The sequence below is a fragment of the Coenobita brevimanus genome, chromosome 35, assembly GCF_032717465.1.
Source record: "Coenobita brevimanus isolate Jiangsu-jjx chromosome 35, ASM3271746v2, whole genome shotgun sequence".
Taxonomy (NCBI): domain Eukaryota; kingdom Metazoa; phylum Arthropoda; class Malacostraca; order Decapoda; family Coenobitidae; genus Coenobita; species Coenobita brevimanus.
The window spans coordinates 5252229-5279224 of NC_136988.1; the positions used below are offsets into that span (position 1 = coordinate 5252229).

Here is a 26996-nt window from a genome sequence, read left to right on the forward strand (position 1 = left end):
CTTGGGAGTACTGCCCTGCTCGACTAGTGGTACAGTCTACTCCTCACAGTCTATCATTGCCTTTCGTTCAGGAAGTTCACCATCCATCCTCCTCATGACTCTCCATGTATACCTGTGGATCATCTTATGCCGAAAGTAGGTGTTTGCTTTTGCCAACCCATTACCAGCACAGATGTCCACCATAGCACTACCATTCCCATCTATTTCAGCCATCTCACCCCGCTGACCAACCACTCCTTCCACTCGTACATTCCCAACGTTGCCATGCATGTCTGCAATCAAAAACACTCACTCGCTTCTCTCACACAGAAAGAAAATGCAGGTAAATGGAGAAATAGGAGTCACAGAGCTTCGAGGAGCCTGGGCAATCTGCTGCTCAAGACACCGCCAAGGAACCAGGGGTGGTCTCTCCTGATCACTGCTGCATTGTTCTGTCCTGCCAACGTCCGTCTCTCTGTAATACCAATCTCAGATTGCTGTGTTCACACGGGATGCCTTGTGGCAATCGTGGGAAGAGGGCAGAGTTTCCTCTCCTGGTGGTTACATTGGTGGGGAAAACGATATATACTAATTTCGCTCAGTGATACACTAATGCCTGTGCATATAAACAGTCGCTGCTGAAAAACTGGCAAATGTTTTGGAAATATATTCCAATCGGAGTGCTGACGCAGGATGGTTATTAGCTGAGCAAAGTTCACTGGGATATCCATTAGCATTCATAGACTCCCATAATAATACAGTGTCACAAATTCGTGACATTATGACCCATGAAAATGAAATTTGACTCTGGAAAATTGAACCTGTCTGGTGCTGGACAAAAAAGAAAAAAAGTTTACACCTCTACGTTGGCTGATTTTGATTTTTTTTTTTTTTCTAGCTAAATGGGTATAATATGTCAATATAAGATCCCTGGCTGTAATAAGAGTAATCACTAAAGCCAGAAAGTTGGCTGCATCGAGTCAGGTTGGTGCCACTCTACCCCTTTAATCTTCATGGTTACTGAGGGAGCAGAGCGGCTGTGAGCTTCTGAACCGGTTTTGGATTTTTTTTTTCTAGATAAATGGGCTTATTACATCAATATAGTATCCCTGACACTAATAAAAGTAATCACCAAAGCCAGAAGTTGGTTGAATTGAGTCAGGTTGGTGCCACTATACCTCTGAAATCTTCGTTTTTTTTTTTTTTCATGCAATGAAGAAGGAACCAAAGGTTAGGGGCCTGCAAACTGTTCCTTCCAAGAAAAAAGACAATACAAAAGGGACCCAAATTCAAGATCTATTCACTTCAAGATGCCCGGACACACTGCATTCGAAAGATTAGAGATCATAGGAAGGACAAAATACAGACAGAGGGAGACAGTTCCAGAGCTGACCCATTGCACAAATGAAGGACTGGGAGTAACAGTCAACTCTTACATCAAAGAACTGGACAGAAAAAGGACGAAAGCTTGCTGCTAGACGGGTGCCACTTGGCCGCTGCAGAGGTGGAGGGATGCAAGCAGACAGCTCAGAGGAGCAGCAACCACTGAATCAGCAATTGAAAAGAGACAAAGATGCAATAGTGTGGCGAAGAGACAGAGGCTGAAGGGAGCCAGCAAAAGGGGGAGAGCCAATATGATGAAAAGCCCCTGACTCAACCATATTGAGAAGAGCTGTATGTGGGAAGCCTCCCCACACACGAGAGCTGCACTCTACACATGGGCGAACAAAACCCTTGCACAAAGTCAGCAACTGTGCAGGGGCAAAGAAGATACAGAGTCGGCCCAGCACACCCAATCTCTTGGAAGCAGATTTTACAAGTGATGTAATATGATCTTTCCAAAATAAGTCCCGAGTAAATGAAACCCCAAGGATGTTCAAGAATGATGCAGGATAGAGCTGGATAACATAAAACATTTGTGGGCACCCCCATGGAAGACCCTGTCGAGTTGATAGGTGTAAGAACTGAGTCTTTGATGCATAAAAAACAACACGATTATTTCTACCCGTCAGAGATATGAGCCAAGTCAGATACCAGGTGTGCCACAGTCTCATCCCTAGCTTGCTGAAGCAACTGCTGGGATGGACACTGGAGGAATCGAATGGAAAGGTGAATGGTGGAATCACCAGCGCACAAGTGGACAGGGTTAGACGTGCAGCTTATAAGGTCAATGATGAATAATAGGAAGAGAGCCGGTGATAGGAGAGAGCCCCAAGAACCCCACTGTTGACAGATCCAGGAGAAGAACGATGGCCTTCTACAACAGTAGCTGTAGAACGACCAGCAAGGAAGCCACAGATGAAGGTACAGACAGGACAGAAACCGCAAGAGGGCAGCTTGGAAATCAAAGACCTATGCCAGACTCGATTGAAAGCCCCTGAGAAGTCAAGTGCAATGGCAAAGCTTTCGCCAAAGACCTGAAAGGAGGATGACCAGGAGCCTAAAAATGTAGATGAGAAGATCACCAGTGGAGTGCCCCCGATGGAACCCACAACGACGACCAGAAAGAAGGTTGCAACAGGAAAGGTGCTCCAGAATTTTTCTGTTAATAATTGACTCGAAAACCCCCGAGACACAGGACGCCAAAGCAACTGGATGACAGCCAAAGGGCTGGGAATGGCCACCCATCCCTGGGACCAGCTGAACGACATCAAACTTCCAGCAAGAAGGAAAGGTACAAGCTGATAGACAAAGGTGAAAGAGCTCACCTAGGCAGGTTGCAAGCACAGAAGTATAGTTGCCGAGGACAACAGGAGGGACTCCATCAGGCCATATGCCTCGGTAGTAATGAGGCCAGTGATGGCTGAAAATACATCAGCTGAAGAAATTATAATGTTAGCCACAAGGAATTCAGAGGGGGGGAAGTGATGGAGGAGCAGCACTGGAATTCTCTAAGGTGGAACTGGGGGAGAAAGTCTGAGCGAAGAGATCTGCTTTATCAGTAGAAGAAATAGCTACAGAGCAATCAGAGTTACTGAAAGAGCAGAGCGTCTGTAAGCATATGAACCGATTTTGGATTTTTTTGTGGATAAATGGGCTTAATACATCAATATAAGGTCCCTGACACTAATAAAAGTAATCACCAAAGCCAGGAAACAGGTTGAATCGAGTCAATTTGGTGCCACTGTGTCTCTGAAATCATCAAGGTTACAGACAGAGCAGAGCGGCTGTGAGCCTCTGGAGACTCACTTGCCTCCTGCGCTTCTAAATCAATGTTTTAAGCGTAGTGGGAAAATGTCTGAAGTTAGTGAGATATGTTATTACCTTCCATTTTACTTCGGGTACTTGCAGTGACTTCTCAGTACTGCAGGATGCAGATCTATGTCACCGGCATTTTTGAAGAGGACGTAGATCTAAGTCGCTAGTGTGGCACGGGTTAACTGAAGCTAATATAATCCTAACTCAGGCACACATGATTCACACTGCGGTGTGTATACTCTCCTGGCATAAGGGTAAATCACTGTTGTCAATGAATGTAAAAACCTCCTGTTTACGTTAATACTTGTAAGCTTAAGGGTGATAAAAATTCCGTGACGACAGTGAAAAATCTTCTACCATGTCAAACTGATTGAGAGTTTGCTACATTTTTTTAAACACAACTATTTGTTATGTAGTGTGGTGTATGTAATACACGGTGTGTGACAAAGTGTAACTGTGTGTATTTGTAAAACAGTATAATACAAAGAAGTAATGACATGCTGATGACGACGATAGAGAAGAGAAGGCGGCAACACTCAATTGCACTGAAAAATTATTCAATGTTGGAGCATCAATAGTCAGTATGAAAATTACAACTTGTATTAACCCACACAATCCCGCCGGCGGCATGGTGCTGACAGTACAAAACGTCTCGATTAATCCCAGCGATGTCATGGTGCCGACAGCAAAATTCGAGAACTGTAGCATGCCTCAGACTTCTTTAAACTAGCTTATTTTTTGCTAAGGAGTAGCTTAATGTATTGGCAACACTGTGTCCATGCATTGTAGTATGGTTCTGCGTGGGTGGGTAACATGATTAACATCAGTGTGCCACTGTCCATCAGAGTGTCAGGATGTCTTGAAAATCAATGCCATTTTACCGCCTCATTGGGCTAGAGGAGGCTGTTGATATTGTCACATGGACCCTTCTGTCCCTTCATTTAGTGATTCTTCAGAAAAGAAATACCTAGATAACTATTCTGGGGAGGAATATGAGCCAGTGGAGGATGCTGAGAAAGGGGAATCCCCCTTTCTCTCATCCCGCCCAGCCGGGTGGGAAAACATTGCTCATGCCTTGGGAAACTGGGCTAAAAACACGACGGACGGCCATCATGGTCTTATTTCTCCTATAAGAAGTACGTTCTTTTTTTTTTTTTTTTGGCTTTTCATTGATTTATATATCCTTTTGGATTGTTTTATGCAATAATTTTTTTTTCCGTTTTTGGTCCGGGATTGGGTGGGTATAAACTTGCAAAAATAACTGGGATGGTACGGATTAATTTACAATTACCTTCTCCTTGACGGTCAGCACATACTGCAGGACGTATCCCCTGGCTGAGAACTCCATTGCCAGCCTGAGCTCTACGTATGCAAGGTCACCATTCAGTTCTCATTGGGTAAATTATTAACCAGGAATCGTAAGCTGGTCCTTGGTTTGACAACCTGCTCAGAATGAAGTGCTAGGTTTTCCCTCGTTAGACATTACAACTAAGAGCATACCTAAAGTTCTACTCTTATAACCATTATTGGTAGAGCTGGTGAATCCCTATGCAGACTCGGGCAGGTCACATTTTAACACCCAGCATGAGTGTGAACACTGTTATGGGTAAACTGACCTTAGTGATAGCACCACAAGGTAATTCAAACAAAGCCTTGGAATGCCTCTGCGAGGCTCTCAAACTTCCTCCTTAGCCTACAGCCTATATGCACATACAGATCCGGGACGAAACGTGTCCTACGGAACCACCGTACAAGTCCTACAACTCCCTATTCAGGTTAATCATTGACCAACAGACAGGACATCAGGTCTGCACCCACATTGCCACTGGCATTGATATACCTGACAGTGATGTTAAACTGCTGCAAGTACAATGCCCATCGAGTTACTCTTGCATTAGCAATCGTAGTGGTACTGAGACTAGCAAGTGACATGATGTTTCCAAACTGAATTGTGCTCCCAACAAATAAAATAATATTTCGTGATGCCATCTACAACTTCCAAAAGTTCTTTTTCAACTGTACAGTTATGGCTTGTGTTACTGCAGCAGCTGAAGTCAGAGTAGTGACATCTATGGCGCAACTATTTTTGATGCCACTAACATTCCCTATAATAAGGTCAAACAGAGGTTCAGGTATGACAACTGCTACTGTTGAACCTGTGTAAAAAGGAGATGCTACAGTATCTTGATAAGTGCTTCAAGAAATAATCTCACTTATCCATCAAAAAGTTCAACTTTGATCCGTCTACCTGTGTATTCCTTGGGCCAAACTAGACCCTGCCTCATGGAGCAATCTAAGGAACCATTGTCTCTCAGGACATTCATGTAAACACCTCCCACAAACCCTGGCTGAACAAAGAAGACACTGTTAACTGTGGAAGGATCTGAGGAGGTACGGGATAGTCACTGATGAGACTGCAGGACAAACAAGGCAGCAAACATGGCGCCCTGAGGACTAGATATCTGAGGGGTCGTACTCTCCATCTGAGGCATTGGAGCATTGACCACCTGTAGAGGAGAGCTCACTGTCTGTGGGACTACTTATTTGTGGAGGAAGAACTTGTGTTGCTAGGGACGGCACCACCATTAAATTGTTGATGATGTTGGCAGCATTTGCCTCCTGCCTCCGAAACACTGGGATTGGTGTTCAAGGTGACTGTCCTCATTGTTGATAGTGTGCCTTATTATTTTTGTGGTCACTTTTGTAATGCTGCTGATTAGGGTACTTACTGTACTTCTTTCAGTCAGGTTGCTGAATATTCTGCCCTTGGCCCTTTTTCTCCAGTTTATTTGGATGTTGGCTGTATTCTGGGAACGACCTTTATGCTGGGATTCACTCTGATTGAATAGCCATGGAGATATGACACATCCCTGTTTTAATCAAACCTTCAAACAGAAAAATTCACTCAGTTCACTATCCACACACACTGCAGCCTTAGCACCCTCATACATAGTCTGCACGGCATTCAACAACTTCCCATCTACTCCATATATTCTTAAAACTTTCCAGAATCCTTGTCTATCCACCCTGTCATATGCTTTCTGCAAATCCATGAAGGCTGCATACAACTTCTTTCCCTTCTCAAGAAGATTTTTCCCCTCAGGATCTAAGAATGAATATCTGATCTACACAACCTCTTCCCTTCTTAAACTCTCCCTTTTCTTTTCCAACTAATTCCTCTGTTATTTCCCTAACTCTGTCAACACGTATCCTACCATATACTTTTCTATTACACTGAGAAGACAAATGCTCCTATGATTAACACATAATTCTTTTTCCCCTTTTCCTTTGTAGAGGGGAATAATTATACCTTACTTCCAATCATCCGGGACTCTACCTTCCTCCCAGGCCATTTTGCACGTCTTCCACATCCATTCTACTACTATGTCTCCCCCATGCTTCAGCATTTCACCACACTCTCCATCAATACCTGGGGCTTTCCCCATTTTATATATATACTAATTTTACTCAGTGATACACTAATGTCTGTGCATATAAAAAGTTACTCTTGAAAGAACGATAAATATTTTGATAAGGTATTCCAATCGGAGTGCTGATGCGGGACAGTTGGTAACTGAGCAACATTCACTGGGATTTCTGCTAGTTTTAATAGAGTCCCATAGTTATACAATGTCGCGAATTCGTGACACTCACTCCGATTGTCTCATTTTCGCTCACCTTCGGGTTGTTGCAGCCTGCCAATGTTACGTGCTAAATGACCCTCTCTCACTGTCTCATTCTGTCACTCCCATACCTCTTACCACCAACTCTAGCCATGTTGTACTTTGCTCATTGTCTCACTAACTTATTCTAACACACTGTAACTCACTCTAACTCACCTTAGGGATGTTGTAGCCAGCCAGAGTGGTGTCTTCAGTGGCCACATGAAATGCACCCATGGGAACAAGTGAGGCTCTTCTCTGGATCTCGCAAATAGTCGCTTCAAGGTAAGGCAGGCTGTGGGAAGAAGAGTATCATCGTCATCATCATTATCATCATCATTCATTAACATCATCATCATCATCATCATCGTCACCATCATTGTCACCATCATCATCATCATCGTAATAGTCACCATCATCATAATCATCTTCAGTCTGACCTTTTTCCCACTTTAAAACAACTGGGAAAACTAGCTTCTTAATGTTAGTAGTGGCTGTCGTGGTTTGAATAGCAGTAGTAGCAGCAGTAGTTGCTGTAGTACCAAGCCGTGGGTGTAAAAGTTTAAATATAGTTTATGATAGTGAGAATGATGGAAAGTGTTCCCTACAGCAAGGTGAAGGGAAAAAAAAAAAAGGAGGAGGTTTGGCTCCTGGGTGGATGCCACAGCTGTTTCACTCCATCCAGGGTACACAGGGCCTCTTTGCGTAGGTTCGTTTTTAGTGCCAGTTTGTGAGAACGAGGCAGTGAAGTGCGAGAGACAAAAATGAGAGAGGGAGAGTGTAAGACTGCAAAACTCACCGATCCTTGTGTTCCAGTGCAGGAAGGGAGTCACGAGGAACCACAGAGTCGATCTCATCCTGCACCTTCTTCTGCACTTCAGGATACAGAGCCATGAACAGAGACGCCCAGCGTAATGTGGAGGCAGTGGTCTCGCTCCCGGCCAAGAACAGATCATTAACTGATACTAAAAGGTCCTTGTCTGGTGGAGGGTGGGGCAAAGGACGGAGAGGTTAGTTTAGGCTAAAAACTAGGACTGGATAGGAGAAAGAGTGAGTGAATTGGTAACTAACATGAATCTTTAACGAAGAGAGGAGGAGTATTTGGCTAGGAATTAAGCTTAGAAGAAGTGTGTAAGGGTGCATGTAATTGTAAACTTTATATTTGTCTGCTTATCTAACTGCTAATGGGTTTTATCAGTTTGGGAGATGATGGTAGTTCTCTCTCTCTCTCTCTCTCTCTCTCTCTCTCTCTCTCTCTCTCTTCATTATCGAACACACTCTCTCTTTCAGAATCCTCCTCTCCTCCTCTGGACTCAAAAGTACTGAACAGTAATCTGCTCTGTTTTCCTCTCCTCTAGTCTGCCCTCTTCTGCTCAGCTCTCATCTACTCTGTTCTCCTCTCGCCTACTCACAGTCTAGCCTGAATGTAGATTCTGGGTTATCCTTCTGCGCCTCTGCCTCTATCATGTAAGCATCGATGTAGTCCCGGGGGTGCTTGGGATCCAGCGTTCTTCGGTGATCCTCAACCACTTTCTGTTGGATATAGATCACGATACATTATTGGCCATCTCGTGCTACCCTTATTGTAGTTGCATATTCTTGCTTAGATTTTGTTTAATTGTGGCAGGCACTTCTACCCTTTAGAATTAATCGATTATGACCAAACTTGGACACAATACCCACACTTTGATCTAGTTGTGTCTGAAAGGTTTTCATTATTAGGACTCAACTCGTTTCCTAGCATCAGCCGAAAAAGCATTTATTTCATACTTTTCACGTTTTGAGCTGTAGATGCATTATTAATGGGCGAAGAAAGCTGACTTCTATAGGTGTAGACTTGAGGTCATTCCCTATCAGAAGTGTGCCATCCATTTTCCTCTCTCTCTTCTAGTTTTCGAGGGGCGATCCTAAGAAGATTAGCCTCAGGATCCCTAGCAACCAATACCGGTTTTCAAAACTGTCCCCCCTACTTCCCCAGTGGCTCGATGAATTGAATGAAACTTAGCGTGCTTATAGACATTGACTAGTACTACAACTTTCTACTGTACACATATGTGCTACATTGGCCAGGTCAGCGGTCAAATGTCATCAAATATGAAAACGGTGAAAATAAGTAAAATCACGACTATGATTACGTGAAATGCTGAGGCTCCGAAGATTATTAAGCCAGGGCAATGGTTTTGGGATGAACGGTTACTCTGGAATACCTCCATACAAAAAGAACATTTCGTGTCGAAACTCACTTTCAGTTGCTTACAGTGCCACCTAGAAGTTGTACATCTGATGGGCCATTCCACGAATTTCAAGTTCCCGTGCTCCACAGTCGGTGGATGGAATCGAATGAAACTGCATTCTTATAGACATTAATGAGTACTGGAGGTGTGCTTCATACATTTATGACCTATATCCACCAGGTCAGGGGTGAAACATCATCAAGTGCAGAAAATACGAAAAGCGCTAAAATTACCACCTCTCTCACACAGAATGCTAAGGCTCCAAAGAATATTTAGCCAAGGCCATGATTTTTGGAAGGAATGTTGCACTGGAGTACCTCCATATAGTAATTATATTTAGTGTCGAAACTCACTTCTGGCCTTGGGCAGCGCTACATATAATTTGTATCTCGGGTGAGCCAAAGATTTTTCTGCTTAGAGCTGGCCATCTTAGTCTCCCGGCTTGTATATATACTTACTTTAAACGATAGTTGCACTTCTATTGAACACGTGACGTTACACATTCATCACATTACACTACACTACTAAGAGCCTGGGTGCTGAAGAGGAGTCTACAAGTGGTGACTTGTTCAAACTGGGTGGTGCAGCTGCGCATCCTCGTCGGAGCCAGTTGCTCTCATATTTGCCTGCACCCCGCCGTGGGGAATTACCTTGGTCTGACCTTGATGAGACACTGTCTGCCTACAAAGGGGCACCGGTTCCTTACTATATGTACTGTACTGTGCATGAAAGACGGCTTAGTAGAAGCAGTTGCATACTGTGGGCAACAGATCTGCTCAATCAGACAGGCTGGGATTACTCAACAACAACAACAACAACAAACATAACTTTACACTGTAGCAATTTAAAATTAACTGCAACATACTACACTGTGCTATAGTACACTACACCACACTACACATTATTCTAGTTAAAACATAAAATTATTATTATTTCACACTACACTGTACGATCTGTACATCATGGTACATTGCGATACTGTACACCACACTACAGTGCATTATATTTTGGTTGGTGCTGTAGCGTCAGGTTCATATGGATATCAAAAGAGCCGATGTTTGGAATTCGGCCATTTCAACTGGACGCTCCCAGAGATCTTTTGTTGAAGCTATACTGAAAGTTTTTCTGTGTTGTGACAGTGAAATTCTTGAACGAAGTGTGCTGTGGTGTAGGGAGGATGATTATGGTGTTGGCTTGGTGGACTGTGAGTTATATTTAGTGTAGGCAAACAAGGAGGGAAAGGTGGTGGCCGCATCGTAGTCTGCCAAAGAGCATTCGTGTTTCTACGGATGGGATAGTTTCTGAGGAGTGAATGTCTGGTGTTGGTTGATGAAGGAAGTTGTTTGGCTGGAGGTTTTAAATGTCTGCAGTCGCTATGTGCACGTGTATGTGATTGCGGAGTGTAGTGTTAAGTGAAGAAGAATGGATATTATTGAGACACTTGGTACGGTGTTTTTTATTCGGTGTAAAGCAACATAAAGCTACTTGGATGAGATGTGTCCTAAGTTGAATCGATGTGCCTCTCGTATTCATATTCATATTTTCATCTGGTCCTTGATTTTTTTTTCCTTGGTGAAAATAATATGTGGTCTTCTGTATCCTGTTATCATTTTTAAGACTTAATTTCGTGGTTTTTCAAGCCCTTCCATATTTGGGTTGATTAAAGTTCGTCGTCCTTTGAATAAACTCTCTTTGAACGTTCTCAGATATTTCTTTTGCTGCCTGAAGTTTGCTTCTCTGAGTGTTTTAAAGGCACTGAATTTATTTTTGCATTAATTTGCTATTATACTGAAAAAAGGTCACATGTGTTTCCAAAGGAAGTCTGAGAATCTGGGAGAACCTTTCCAGTGGAAGTTATTCATTACAGAGGGATACTTGATGACGTATTTGAGACTGGTGCGTGTCAGGAATGAAGAATGATGGTTGATCTGGTGATGAAGCAGGCATTGTTGTATGTAAGCCAGTGTATTATAATATTTTTACTCTAACGTGATCCCCAAATTTTCAGCTTTTTGCAGCTTATTTTGCGTAGCCCTGTGGCAGAAAGAAGCAATGCTAAATCTATATACTTTTCACAGCACTTTCTTGTGACTATCCTCTTTATGTTAGTCATAAAACTCATGTTATTAGTCAGTATTCAAGATGGACAGATGTGATTTTTTAGGCCAAGTTAAAGTAAAATGTGTACATTGGCCATGAGCTCTGTTGGAGATGGTCTGCTGCTTGTTGAGGTTTGGAGTGCGTTGAAGCTGCAGTTAGATCATAAGCACAGGACAACACTGTTACTGTAGAAAGAGCAGTCGGTGGATCAAAAAAGAATAAAACAAATAAGAGTCAGAGAACTGAGCCTGGTGAGTCGCCAGAGGATAGTTTTCTGAATTTGGATCTTTGATTTTGTGTACTCGAGTTTGTCTAACTGAGAGGAAGTTGATTAGTCACATATTCTCCCGTCGTGAATCATTCCCTCCTCATTCTTGATTTTCCTGCTCTCGTTACCAGTTAGCTTCCCAGGCACCATATAAAGTAAAATGAATAAATGAAACAATCGGGAGATTATCATCATCATTGTCCAGACCTCTTATCCCACGTAAGGATGAGATGAGGTTGGGTCCAAGGAGCAAGAAAAACCCGACGGAAGGAGAATCTAGCCAAAAGATAATCCAGTTAAATGAACCACAGTCTCATCCAACTACCAATCAAGCCCCTGTAATTCTGACTCCACTCCAAAGGCATAGTATAAAATCATCCACATTTTACCTTTAGAAAATAATTATCAGCGTCTCTGTTATGACTTTATCCACCGTGAGAGAGAGAGAGAGAGAGAGAGAGAGAGAGAGAGTAAATAAAACAGTGAACATCTTACCCTTAGAAAATCATACACGGTGTTGACGTGTTGTATGACCTTTTTCACGTTCATCCACTTATTCTTGATGACCTGTGGCAGTAGGGGTATGAGCCAGGGCATATGATCCAGCAGTGCCATGGGGCCCTGTATCTCGTCGAAGTTGCTATCGACGAGGTTGGCGAAATAACTGATCTCCTCGTCGTTGATGTCGTAGCGCCGATCTGGGGTTGGATAAGAGTGTGTGTGTGATTATATGCTTAGTAGTAGCAGTAGTAGTAGTCCATTCACTCTCTTTTGTGTTCACAATATTATGTGGGATGGGTCCAGAGGCGGTGAGATTCTACTGGAGACTGTCAGAGGTGCTTTCTGAGAAGAAACGTCGTCCGCAGAGTTCTGTTATGGCCTGGATGAGATGTTGACTGTCATTCTCCCTCGTAAGGTCTGCTCTTCTATGTCTCAGGGGCACAAGATCATCAGCTCTCAGGCCTGTTTCTCTGGCGGGTATGGACTATGAAGCTACTGTGGTCGAGAGTCGCATAGACCAGCGACTCGAATAGTTTAATGTCTTTATTTACACTATAATATCAATTAATACAGAATAAAATAATATTAGTAATAGTAGATGGTTAGTAACTACAGCCGGTAGCGTGCTTGGGGCCAACGGATTATAATATGAGGGTTAGTGTTAGCCATCACATTACAACTCCAAATGGTGAACTGTATTAGGAAGGTTGGTTTTGATCTTCACAATATAATACCCCAGTAGATGGTCAATGGGTCACGAAAGTATCGGTGCACGATATGCTTGAAACATTTGGGAACACAGAACGAAGGTCACTGATATATTAGTGTTCGACCTACCATACACTTGTAGCCCTGATGTCAGGAGGTGTCGTTATATCGCCAAATAGCAATGTCTTCTTGCAAACATATTGCAGATGTTATGTTTACATAAACAGACATTGTTCATACATCATGAGTTGTTGGTAATGTACAGCAGTTGTTCGAATGTTTTCGATAGGCATCGGACCCCCTGTGCACTGATACTTTTGTGATCCAGTGGACGTGATCTATTACAAAAAAAAAGTAGTAGTAGTAGTAGTTGTACAATAGCAGTAGTACTATAATAAATAAACCTCAGTGTCCGCCATGATAATATTGGCGAAATAGATTATCACTTCGTCATCTATGCCGAAACGCTAATTTGTTGTTGGATTGTATCGGTGATGGAAAGAGACGCCTTCAGGTGGTAGCACTGGTATAATCATGCGGTGGAGCTGCAAGTTAAACAAACATCCCTTAGTCCCTCTCCTACTCCCTGAAGGAAGATGGCGGGCTGCAGGAGGAGAACGTCAGCCTGAGGTCCACAGGGTTCACATCCAGATGAGCCTGTGATTGCAAGTACTTCTACGACAAATGCTACCACTACTACTGATAATACTGCTATCACTACTTCTATTACTACTACTACAGCTGCAACTACTACTACTACTACTACTATTACTATTATATTCATTGGTGATATGAATGGTAAAGTAGGGAATCTGAAGGTGGATGGAATAGTTGGTGAGTGGGATGTGTCTGCTGAGATAGATGAGAATGGCAGTGCGTTAGTGGACATTTGTGCTAGGAAGGGGTTGGTGATAGCCAATACCCTCTTCAGGCATAAAATGATCCACAGGTATACATGGCGAGTGATGAGAAGGGTGGGTGGTGAACTGAATGAAAGGAAGGCAATGATTGATTATGTGCGTGTGGATGAAAGGATGCGAAAATGTGTAATGGATGCAAAAACTTACAGAGGTTGGGAGAGTGGACTTTCTGACCACTACTTGGTGGTGGCCAGAATCAAGATCCAATTAGGATGGAGAAATAGAAGAGAGATAAGAACGGGAAGGAGTATTTGTAAGGAGAGTGGAAAGGTTACAAGAGGATGAGAAAAAGGCAGAGTATAAGAGAGAAGTGGAGGAACGATTGGTCAAATATGAACTGGAGCAGATGGGGGACGTAAAAGGTGTGTGCAGGATATTTACAGAAGAAATATGTGCAGCATGTGATGTGGTGTGTGGGATGAAGAGAAGACGGAGGGGTGTGCAAGGAACAGCGTGGTGGAATGAAGAGGTGAGACAGGCTGTGGCACAAAAGAAGAAAGCATACAACGAATGAATGAGAAATAGAGGCGTGGAAGAAGTTGAGAGGTGGAAGATAGAGTTATATGTAGAAAGAAAGTGAGAGGTAAAAAGATTAGTAAGACAGAGTAAGAAGAGAGCGGATGAGGAATTTGGAAGGAATTTGAGCGTAAAGTGGACGGACTGTAAGAAAATGTTCTGGAAAGAGGTGAAAAGAGTAAGACAGGGTGGAAGTGAAGTTAGCAAGGGAGTGAAAGATAAAAATGGTAGATTACTAGTGCAGAAGGGAGAAAAAGTGAGCAGATGGAGAGAACATTTTAAGGAATTGTTGAACATAGAGGATGGAAGAAATGCAAGTATAAGTGGCTGGGGAATGACTGGGAGAAGGAGGGAGGTGAGAAGACAGGAAGAAATCAGGAGAATAGAACTTGTGGAAGCAATGAAGAAAGTTAAATTGGGGAAAGCCCCAGGAATTGATGGAGTGTGTGGTGAAATGCTGAAGTATGGGGGAGAGATAGTAGTATAATGGATGTGGAAAATGTGCAGATTGGCCTGGGAGGAAGGTAGAGTCCCGGAGGATTGGAAGTCAGGTATAATTATTCCCTTGTACAAAGGAAAAGGGGAAAAAGAAGTGTGTGGTAATCAGAGGGGCATTTGTCTTCTTAGTATTATAGGAAAAGTGTATGGTAGGATATTTATTGACAAAGGTAGAGAAAGAACAGAGGAAATAATTGGAGAAGAACAGGGAGGCTTTATTAAGGGAAGAGGTTGTGTAGATCAGATACTCATTCTTAGATCTTTAGTGGAAAAGTTTCTAGAGAAGGGAAAGAAGTTGTATGCGGCCTTCATGGATTTGGAGAAAGCATATGACAGGGTGGATAGACAAGGATTGTGGAAAGTATTAAGAATATATGGAGTAGGTGGGAAGGTGTTGAATGCTGTGAAGAGTATGTATAATGATACTAAGGCTGCAGTGCGTGTGGATGGTGAACTAAGTGAATTTTTCTCTTTGAAGGTTGGGTTGAAACAGGGATGTGTCATGTCTCCATGGTTGTTCAATCTGTACAAGGATGGGTTATAAAAGAGGTACAAGGTAGGGCAGTGGATATTGGAGTGGCCCTGATGAGAGAGGGTAGTGTTTGGAAACTCCCTGTACTGTTGTTTGTAGATGATACTGTGTTGTTGAGTGAAGACGAAGGAGAGCTGCAAGGCTTGGTGGATGAGTTTGGGAGAGTGTGTAAGAAACGGAATCTAAAGATGAATGTAGGGAAGAGTAAAGTGATGGTCTTTGAGAGAGGTGAAGTCAGTGAATGTACAGCGAGGTTGGATGGTGAGGAATTGGAAAATGTGAGTATGTTTAAGTACTTGGGTAGTGTGATGAGTAAGGATGGAGGTTTGGAGGGTGAAGTGCTTGAAAGGGTACAGCAGGGAAGAAAGGTTGCTGGTTCCTTGAAAGCAGTGATAAGAAGCAGGGAAGTCAGCATGGAAGTGAAAAGGTTACTACATGACAGTATTGTGATACCAACTCTAACGTATGGAAGTGAAGCTTGGACGTTGCTTGAAGGACACAAGTCAAGGCTGAGAGCAGTGGAAATGAGTTATTTAAGAGGAGCCTGTGGAGTCACATGGAGAGACAGGCTGACAAATGAGGATATAAAGGAGCATTGTGGTGTGGATGTGGATGTGATAGGAAGAGTTAGGAGGAATACACTGAGGTGGTTTGGCCATGTGGAGAGGATGGAGGGTGAAAGACTGAAGAAGAGAGTGTATGTGAGTGAGGTGGAGGGGGGAAGAGGGAAGAGGAGGCCAAGGATGAGATGGAGGGATGGGGTGGAGAGGTATATGAGAGTGGGGGGTGTGAGCTGCGAGCGGGGGGAGTGAAATGGCGGGGGACAGGGCGACTTGGAGGCGATATGTTTGTGGCCACCCCGAACGGGATTGAGGCCTCTGGCAATAGATAGATAGACAGACTACTACTATTTCTTGTGTGTGAAGCTATGCATTGTTATCATTCAGTAACTTAGCCACTATTTATCAAGTGTTGTCAAGAGCATAGAAATTCAACACACATCTCTCCGAAGATGATGATTTTTTCGTCAGTGATACCGTAACACCAGTCTTTCCTTGATTATACTGTGTGAGAATAATTATTAAAGTATTCTAGCATTAATTTGAATTTCGAAGCACATATTACTGTTTGGTGTATGTTAATGACCAAAGGAATAACTGAGAGAGAGAGAGAGAGAGAGAGAGAGAGAGAGAGAGAACTATAATCACAAAATCAAAACAACAAGAAGCGGTGCCGGGCACAGCAAAACTATCACCGGCTGTAATTTTAGTGCTGTCGTATAAATACAAAAGATTATCTAGTCAAAGGTGTCACATACCAAACTTGGAGTATAGCGGGCGAAAATTGACGATTTTATGACTAATTGAAATTTTAGGCCTGACCCACTTGGCACTGACCCCCCAACCGCTAACTGGGAGGTGACCCCCCTGATGTACTGGAGCATGTTATAGGATGCACATTTGAAATATGCACATTTAGCTTTTGGTTTATTGTCGATATGACGAATCTGAAAGGAGTTTCAGCGAAAAAACAATTTTAACATTTTACATTTTGGGGGTCTACAGACTCGGCCTAGGCCCAATTTGGCCCCAAATTTAATCAGTTGATTAAAATGTCATAGGTCATCATCTCTGACATTTTAATCAAAATCACACCAGTTTTTTTCGTGTAAAGTTACAGACACACAGACAGAGAGACAGACAAACAAACAAGTAGCGGTGCCAAGACACAGCAAACCCGTCCCCGGCAATAATTTTAGTGATGGCGTATAAGCACAACACGATATCTAGTCAGTGATGTCACACATCAAATTTGGAGTACATCGGGTGAAAATTGATAATTTATGGCCATTTTAAATTTTAGGCCCAACCCACCTGACACTGACCCCTATTCCGCTAACTAGGGGGTGATCCCCTTGGTGTAATGAGGCATGTTATAGGATGTAAACTTGAAAGATGCGCCTTTAGGTTTTGGTTTCATGTCATTATGACGAATTTGAAAGGAATTATGACGGAAATTTGATTTTTACTCTTCCTTGATTTTTTTACATTTTGGGGCCTACAACCTAGACCTTGGCCTAATTTGGCCCAAAATTTATTCAGGTGATCAGAACGCCATAGCCCATCGTCCCTATAACTTTATTCAAAATGGTACCAGTAGCTTTCACGTAAAGTTCTTAACAGACAATCAGACAGACAGACAGACAGACATACAAAGAAACAAACGAGTAACGATGCGAAAGCATAGCAAACTCGTTCCCGGCAGTAACTTTAGTGCTTACTTATAAACACAACAGGATATTTAGAGAAAGATGTCACATATCAAATGGAGTAAATCTGGTGAAAATGTTTGATTTTATGACCCTTTGAAATTTTAGGCCCTACCCACCTGACATCGACCCCCTTACCACTAACTTGAAGGTGACCTCCCTGATGTAATGAGGCATGTTATAGGATGCATAAATGAAAGCTGCACCTTTAGGTTTTGCTTTTATGTCAATATGGCGTATTTGAAAGGAGTTGTGGTGAAAAAACGATTTTACCCATCTCCCCCTCCCTTTTTTTTTTTTTTACTTTTTTGGGGCCTACAGCCTTGGCCTTGGCCCAATTAGGCCCAAAATTTATTAACTTGAGCAGAAGGTCATAGCCCATCGTCCCTGTACTTTTAGTCAAAATCGTGCCTGTAGTTTTCTAGTAAATTAGTCATCAGCCAGACAGACAGACAAATAAACAAAAAAAAAAACATACAGACAACCGAGTGAAAACGATACCCGTCCCCAGCCCCGCCGCAGCAGGGTCGGGTGATAATAAGCCCACTGAGAGAGAGAAACAGTATGCATACCGCATCAGTAGGATAGCGGTAGTAGTATTTGAAGTAATAGTAGTAGTAGTAGTAGTAGTAGTAGTAGTTGTTGTTGTTGTTGTTGTTATTGTTGTGGTTGCTCAGTAGTGGTAGTAGTAGTAGTAGTAGTGATAGTAGTAATAGAAGTAACAGTAGTAGTAGTAGTAGTAGTAGTAGTAGCAGTAGTAGTAATAGTAGATGGTTGGTAACCACAGCCGCTGGCGTGCTTGGGGCCAACGGATTGTAATATGAGGGTTAGTGTTAACCTTCACATTACAACTCCAAATGATGAACTGTATTAGGAAGGTTGCTTTTGATCTTCACAATATAATTCACCAATGGATGGAGGTGATGTTGACAGAAAAAAGTAGTGGTACTAGTAGTAATAGCAGTAGTAGCGGTGGTGGTGGTAGTGGTGGCGATGGTGGTGGTGGTGGTGGTAGTAGCACTGGTGGTAGTAGTAGTAGTAGTAGTAGAAGTAGTAGTAGTAGTAGTAGTAGTAGTAGTAGTAGTAGTAGTTGTTGTTGTTGTTGTTGTTGTTGTTGTTGTTGTTGATGTAGTTGCAACCCCAGGCTCATCTGAACATGAACCTGGTGGACTGATCTTTTAGGGGAAAGAAATTGCGTGACGAGGAACTACTCAGCAAAATCGGTGCAGCCGCGTGAAGGCGTCCGTCTCCAGCACCACAAAGATGAAAACCAAGACCCACACACCTGCAACCAGTCTCCAAAGGACGTTTAAGGCGGCCACGTTTAAGTTATGGCCCAGCTCATTAGGTTTTCCCGCCGTGCTGCCGAGATGGTCCAGCAGAGCCGAGACCTCCCGCTCAATGGTGCCCTCCATCTTGCTCTTGCCCATGCCGAAGTCCTTCAGGTGCCGCAGGGCAAAGCGACGTCCATTTTGCCACACCTGACCATTTGAAAATGCGAGTCCTGAAGATAGATCAGAGATTTTAATTCATTTTCGAAAAATTCATTACATTTCTATGCCATCAACTCTTACGAATTTTTCTCCACGTTGTTCCCTCAGGGAAAAGCGATGTCCATTGTGCCATGCCTGACCAAGTTAAAAAGGTGATTCCTGTAAAAGACCAAGAGATGTTTATGTGCAGATTGGATTTCAAAGCTATTGAGTACATTAATGTGTTTTGTATATAGTTCTGCTGTCTCCAGGCAATTTTATTCAGCACATTATAGACTATTTTAACTGCAGGAGATTGATATTGCCCATGGAATTTGCAAAGTCCATTGTGCCAAATTTGACCATGAGAAAAGGCAATTTCTGAAATAAAGATTAGAGATGATTTGTATGGCTTATTTTTAAATTTTTAAATTGAGTTATCTGCTATCAGGATATATTCAAGGTGTCAAGGGCACGGAGGTAAAATAAGGATGGAGGCGACAATTATCCAAGCTGAGCGAAGGCCGCGTGAGAGAGTGGCCGCCATACTGGTAGGGGATAGTGAGGTCCCGTGACAGTGGCGGGACCATGGAGGTCCCTGTTGTACCTCCATGGGCGGAACCATGGCAGGACTCTTTGGCGAAACCTTTATTGTAGCAGGTGAGGCCGACTATTGGAATATCAGCAGGTGAGGTCAACTTTAGGAATGTTTCTTATAGCAAGAAGCTTCGCCAGATAATTAGTGAAGCTTGTTGTTATTGTCATTATTGTTATTTTTCTTTGCACTTTTTTTTTCTTCGATCTTGATGATATTACATATGAAGGTAAAGTTGCTGACACATCAAACAGAAACACCCCATCCACCAGCGAGGTAGTGTAATGCTCTCTGCATCTGGTAACACTGACAAGTATGGACCTTCACCAGGTTTCTCTCGGTCGCTAGGACGAACCGAATGTGGTGATCACTGCCGCTGTGCGCAGTTGCTGCTGGTAATATAAAAAAATACTGATAATTATTCATCATATGAGTCATAGCTCCAAGCTTCCCCACAACTATCAATGTACAGAGAATTATCGTGACGCACATCCTTCCTACCGTGAACTGATATTGGTAGACCTCTGAAATCGATATAAGTTCACAACATAAAGGAGGTGGCTCCACAGGAGGCGGCAGGGTCGGAGGTGGGGGACATGAGAGAAAGAAGGAGGGCGGTGGGTTCGGAAAGGGGCAATAATGGTAGAAGCTGGGACTATGGTAGAGGGGTGATGGGATAGTGGTCAGTGGGCTTTAGTAGACGACAAGGGCACAGTGGGAGGGATAGATTACAAGGTGATGATTGGGCCAAATCATTGTTTCATGGCGAATATGAAATTTTACAGTCAGACCATGAACTGTTATGCTGACGTTGCCACGTGTTTAACTGACCGTCATGGTTTGATTTAATTCGAGCTACAGTTTCCACTTGGTGGCTCAGTATCCTTGTATTATAAGTATGGTGAAATATTATGAGTATGGTGACTATTTGTTAATGTGTAAGTATATAACACGTCCCTACAATTTGTCAGATGTTGTCATAGTCTTGTTGCCTATTACATAGTATCATCATGGATGACGACTAATATCGTAAACCGATTAGAGATAGACCTATGAAGAGTTTTCCTTTATTGCCAATATATACAAGCACTCTGACAGTAATGATAGTTCCTACGGTTCTCACTCTTTTTCTTTTTATGCAAGGAAGAAGGAACCAAAGGTCAGGAACCCGCAAACCCTTCCTTCCAAGAAAAAAAAAAAAAAAAAAGAGAGCCAAATTCAAGATCCGTTCATTTCAAGTTCCCGGGACACACTGCGTTTGAAAGACTGGAGATCATTGGAAATAGGAAATACAGACAGAGGGAGACAGTTCCAGAGTTGCCCTATTGCATAAATGAAATACTGGGAGTAACGGTTAACTCTTGCTTTAGAATACTGGACGGAAAAGGGATGAGAGTTTGTAGTAGAGGTATGCAAGCAGACAGTTCAGAGGAGCAGTGACATTGAAACAGCGACGGAAAAGAGATAAAGATCCAACAGTGCTGGGAAAGACAGAGGTTGATGACAGCCAGTAAGAGAAGGAGAGTTAATGAGACGGAAAGGCTTTGACTCCACCTTGTTGAGAAGAGCTGTATGTAGGGGGCCTCCCCACACATGAGAATTGTACTCTACCCAGGGGCGAACAAAACCCGTGTATAAAGTCAATAACTGTGCAGCAGTATGGCACCGATGTAAAATAATAGTGGATTTACTTAACTCAGGTTTATGCTACCGCTTTCTGTATGCCATGATTGGCTGTTGAATTTACAGATTGCCATTGGTTATTAGTTATATTTAGGTTCATACTGAGCGACTGTCGTATGCCTCAAGCATTCCTTCACAAATCTTCGAGCCAATAATGGTGGAACAAGCTTGTAGTGTCTGAAGTAATCCAATCTGAGCACGTGTATATTACCTCAACTATGCCATTAGTTACAGAAATCGAATGTATTAAATGCAAACACACAATTTATCTGCAGTGTTTTGTTATGCTAAACAACTGAGTAGCGTTCACACTGTATGAAACTGACAGGATAAAGATAAATACGAGGACCATTGCCTTGTTCATGGAGAGCAACGTCTGAGCCACACATCACAGCAGGAGCTGTTGTCCTGGTTGAATAACGGCGGATATTGCAATCCATTAAAGAAGGCAGGGGAATCACTGTCATGGATGTATAAACAAGTGAAGCGCTGTTCATGGTGTAGCAGACATTACGGCTATAATTATCCCCTCCCCGTCAATACCCATGTCTGAGTGCACGCAGATGTCGGGGAGGGGGAGGGGCGCACAGTGAACTGAATGCTGAGGTTATGAATCAGATTGCTTGAGGATGCGTCCACATGTGCGCTAGAACAAGTGCTGGCAACATGTAAACAACACAAAAATGAACAAGATGCAAACATACTGGGAACAGCATCGTCCAGGATCATGTTGGCAACATCATGATGAAGTCTCAGCTGCCTCGTATGGACACACTTAACACATCACCTCTGCCGCCAGCATGTTTGAAGCCGCACTGTAACATGTTTGCATACATCTGTCCAAATACTGCTACGTGCATGTATTCAAACATGTTGCCAGCTGTGTTGTCAACACATGTTCCAGTACACGTGTGGACGCTCCTCAACAGTTACACGTCCTTCCTACCACGATTTACCCAACCAGTATAAGGTTTACAGTAATCGGACATAAAGATCATGTAATACAGCTGGTAAGACGCCTCTCTTCCCACCTAATAGCCCACCCTAGTATCGACACTTGTGCTCTGGAACCAGTCCATTCTCCCCTTGGGTAATCACGTTTTTTAATACATCGGTGCCATTCATATATTAACGAGAACCACAGGCACGAATCACTACTGTTAACTATCATTTATTGTGGCTTGAGGAAATTCCTCCCTCCAACTACTCTGCTTTCGATATTACAGTCGCCATCCATGATGTTACACGTAAATGAAAAAAAAAAAAGAAAAAAAAAAAGCTCCAAATAGCTATTACAAGTGCGACATAACACAAACATTCTCGGGACGTTTCTTAGATCACCATGTTTTTTTTTTTTCCCCGAGGAAGAAGGAACCAAAGGCCACGAGCCGGCAATAACTGTTCCCTCCAAGAGAAAAACAAAAAACAAGAGAGAGCCAAATTCAAGATCCGATCATTTCGAGATGCCTGGACACACTGCGATCATAGGAAGCAGGAAATACAGACAGAGGGAGACAGTTCCAGAGTTGTCCTGTTGCATAAATGAAGGATTGGGAGTAATGTTAACTCTTTATTAGAGAGTTGGACAGAAAAGGGATGAGAGTTTGCTGCTAGGCGGGTGCTACGCACCCATCGTAGAGGTGGAGGAATGCAAGCAGACAGTTCAGAGGAGCAGTGACCATTGAAGTAGCGATAGAAAAGAGATAAAGATCCAACAGTGCGGCAAAGAGACAGAGGTTAAAGAGAGTCAGTAAGAGGAGGAGAGTTAATGAGACGAAAAGCCTTGGACTCTACCCTATTGAGAAAAGATGTATGTGGGGAACCTTCCCACACATGAGAGTTGTACTCCACACAGGGGCGGATAAAACCCGTGTATAGAGCCAACAATTGTGCAGGAGTAAAGAAGGAACGGAGTCAGCTTAGCACAGCTAATCTCTTGGAAGCAGATTTTACAAGAAATGTAATATGACCTTTCCAAGATAAGTCCTGAGTAAATGAAACCCCAAGCATGTTCAAGGATGATGAAGGATTAAGCTGAGTAATATTAATCATTAGTGGGTGTACCTGTGGAAGATTTTGTCAGGTTGATAGGTGTAAGAACTGAGTCTTAGATGCATTAAAAACAACCAGATTATTTTATCCCAGTCAGAGATACGAGCCAAGAAAGACATTAGGTGTGCCATAGCCTCATCCCTTGTTTGCTGAAGTAACTGTTGAGATGGACGTTGTGGGAACCGAATGGAAAAGTGAAGGGTGGAGTCATCAGCGTATGAATGGATACGGTTACATGCACAGCTTAGAAGGTCATTGATGAATAAAAGGAAGAGAGTTGGTGATAGGACAGAGCCCTGAGGAACACCACTGTTGATAGATCTAAGAGAAGAACGATTGCCGTCTACAACAGCAGCTATAGAAAGACCAGAAGGGAAACTATAGATGAAGGCAGAGATAGATGGATAGAAACGGTAAGAGGGCATTAGGAAATTAAAGATTTATGCCAGATTCGATCGAAAGCCTTTGAGATGTCAAGTGCAATGGCAAAGCTTTCGCCAAAGTCCCGAAAGGAGGATGACCAGGAGTCTGAAAGGTAGGTGAGAAGATCGCCAGTGGAGCGTCCCTGACGGAACCCGTACTGACGATCAGAAAGAAGGTTGTGATTGGAAAGATGCTTTAATCGGCCGCATGCCAGCTATGTTTAGTCTTATGGGTCGCCTCCGTGCTGGCCATTTTTTTTTTTTTTTTTTTTTTTTGCTAAAATGATACATTTTGATGTGAAAACAACGAATTTCGCCATTAAAATACTCACCGAAGCTCAGAAATGAGTTTTATTTAGTCCTGCATACTCGTATACAGGTATTCCCGCTCTCTCACGCTCACCTGGTACGTGAGAGAAAGTCGTTTTCTATGTAGGATAGACTCAGGTATTTATGCTGGGAAGGTATAGCAATGTTCAGTACACTTTTCTGATTACTTATTACTTTAACATCTGTCAAAGTTTGCGTGTCTCTCTCACTGTGAATGCATTATCTTACACTTACTTGAAGACAGATACAGACGTCGGAGTAAGTTCGATTCCTCCTTCGTGGACTAAGGTGTTCGTAACACTGCTCGATGGAGAGCTATCCCCTCCTCGTCTCTTCCTCATAGTCCCACACTCCCACCCAACCCCCGCACTTCTCTCTCCAACCCCATAACCCCACCCGGTACCCTCCATACTCTCGCTCACAGCCAGCTAGGGGTTTCTGTAGTTTAAGCACCTCTTTAATTACGTGTAGTCCGAACAACTAATTTAGGAATAGTACAGTATATATCATAAACCAAGTTAGGAAAAGGTTTACTACACTGTGTGTGTGTGTGTGTGTGTGTGTGTGTGTGTGTGTGTGTGTGTGTGTGTGTGTGTGTGTGTGTGAGAGAGAGAGAGAGAGAGAGAGAGAGAGAGAATAAATCTGCTGTGATTAAATGTTGCGGTAGTAGACACCTTTTTACACACACACACACACACACACACACACACAGGAATTACAAGGAAAAGTTAGGATTTTAATGACTATGACTGTGGAGATACTTCTTGTTTGCCTGGGGATGCATATCCAGTTCACATTTACTCTAGTGTAAGATCCTGCCGATGAATCCCTTAAACTTCTCTACTGTAGTGTTAACAACGTCCATGTTGAGTCAGTTCCATATGGAGCAGATCTTGCACATGAAAAAGTTTTCACGTAATTCTGCTAGTACATTTTCTCATTTACAGCTTCCATCCATGGTTCTGTGCCGAATCCGCGTTAAGAATAAGCAACTTTGTATGTAATGACTGTGGAATCCATTCAGATTTTAAACACTTTATTGAGCTGACCTCGTAGTCTACGAGTTTCTACAGTACTAGAAAAGTCCCACAGCCCTCAGGCGAACCTCATACCTTAAAGTCGACATATGTCTTTTTCAAGCGACCAAAATTCCACAGCAACTCTCTCTCTCTCTCTCTCTCTCTCTCTCTCTCTCTCTCTCTCTCCGAGAGAAAGAGACTTGGAATGGTAAGAACAATCAGGAGAAATAATGATAAAAAATGTGAGTGAGAGGAGAAACTGAAGCAGAGAAGAGGAAAACACGCAGGTGAAAAAATGGAACAACGTTATAGAAGTGACACAGGGACGGAAGCACACACACACACACACACACACACACACACACACACACACACACACACACACACACACACTGTCTGAATATTTGTCGACCTATCTGTCTGTGCCTGTCTATGTAGTGCCCCTGCCGCCCCCCCCCTCTCTCTTTCTCTCTCTCGATCTTTTGTCTCATCCCCAGTTTCCTTCTCCCTCCCTCCCCCTTCGTTATAGCTATCTGCTCAGTCCCTACCTTCCTCTCTCTTTCCTTTCCTTCTTCTCGCTCCTCCTCTGTCACTCCCTCCTTACCTCAGTCTTCTTTCTCCCTCCCTGTCACTACTTTGTCTTACTTTTTTCATCTGTCACATGTGTTACCTTTTTTTTCCCTCTCTCTCTCCATTACTCTCTCCGTATTTCTTTACTTGAACTAAATCCATTTCCTTCACTGCTTTCTTTCCCCAGTAAAAACTGCATGCTCCTTTTTCTCTCTCCATTCTCCGTCTCTCCCTGTCACCCGAATTCCCTTTCATTCCGCACTTCCCACTGTCTTTCCCTCCCTTCTTCTCCCTCTCCTTGTCTTCCCTTCTTAACATCCCCCTCTCCTTTCTTTCCCTAAAAATTAACCTGTTTTCTTCCCATCCTTAATCTCTACTTTCTCTCCGCAGATTTCTCTAATTTCTCTATTTCTCTCCCGCCCTTTTTAGTTGAGTGTCAGTCGTTCTACTCAGCCTCAATGCTTTCGTCTTATCCTGCTTAGGTCTTTCCCTGCGTCCTTGCCAGAATAACACACTTTCTTCTTCCTCCCTGTTACCTTGCCTCCTTTTCTAATTTTTCTCATTATCGTTCTCAGTATTCCATTCTGCAGCTGTCTTTCCCACTTTCTCCTTTTGTTATCTCTAATTCTATGTTTGCTCCATTCCATTTTCTCCCAGCTGTCTCCTATTTTGTCTCTACTTCCCTGTCTCCCGGCCTTTCGAGTCACATCTCCCTTTTCTCTTTCCTTTTCACACTGCTTGTATCTCATTTCACCTCTCAGTCACTTCTTCTCACTCTCTGTCTCTTTTTTAACTCTCGTTGTTCTCTCCTTGCCTCTCCTCTTTTTATTTTCTCCATAAGTGCCCTCTCCTTTCTCATTTTACCACTCGCTCTCCCTCTCTGCCCGTCGCTTCCTGTCTTTTAACTCTCTCTCTCTCTCTCTCTCTCTCTCTCTCTCTCTGTACTAGTACGCTATGTGATCCAGACTTTTGCGTGGTCAAAAGGGGCAAAAGTCAAGTCACTACTGATGACCACTGCGTGCTGGAACGGTCGGGAACTCGGACTGATGGAGGCTCTCTCACAATAACGGCCTCTTCGGTTGCATTTTCTACTTTTCAAGTGGCCAAGGTAAGAGTGGTAGCATGCCAAAATGATGCGGCCAGTCTCTAACGCCAACCCAAGCCCGACCTTCGCAATTTCCCAAAATGCTCCTAGGTTACACATTAACAAGCTACTAGGTAAGCTCTGTACCACCAGTTCTCAAGGGTTATACAAACAATAAAGTTCGAGTGTGAGGAAATGTGTATTAACAAGACCAAAAAAACAGGTAGAGATCTTCCCATCTACTAGCCTAACAAAATAATCCTGAATCAGTTGGCACGTTATTCAACAAATATGTGGCCCTAGAATCAAATTCCACAAATCTTAGCTCCTTTGTCACAGGTTCAGTCCAATGTGGCTCTCCATTATTGTCCCTGAGCGCATAGT

At 43.0% G+C, this 26996-nt stretch overlaps 1 protein-coding gene across 1 annotated transcript in view; it reads right to left on the reverse strand.

Annotated features, from left to right (window-relative positions):
- Positions 1-341: 341 nt before the first annotated feature.
- The window catches only part of LOC145396228 (cytochrome P450 2L1-like), a 54628-nt gene continuing 27973 nt past the window's right edge, over positions 342-26996 (reverse strand). The window contains exons 3-11 of the mRNA XM_080269661.1: positions 18671-18889; positions 11937-12139; positions 9649-9792; positions 8252-8372; positions 7639-7819; positions 7017-7134; positions 5426-5525; positions 4469-4539; positions 342-476 (exon numbers count right to left, since the gene is read on the reverse strand). Coding sequence (XP_080125787.1) covers positions 342-476; positions 4469-4539; positions 5426-5525; positions 7017-7134; positions 7639-7819; positions 8252-8372; positions 9649-9792; positions 11937-12139; positions 18671-18889 — 1292 coding nt within the window. The remainder of the gene's footprint in view (positions 477-4468; positions 4540-5425; positions 5526-7016; positions 7135-7638; positions 7820-8251; positions 8373-9648; positions 9793-11936; positions 12140-18670; positions 18890-26996) is intronic.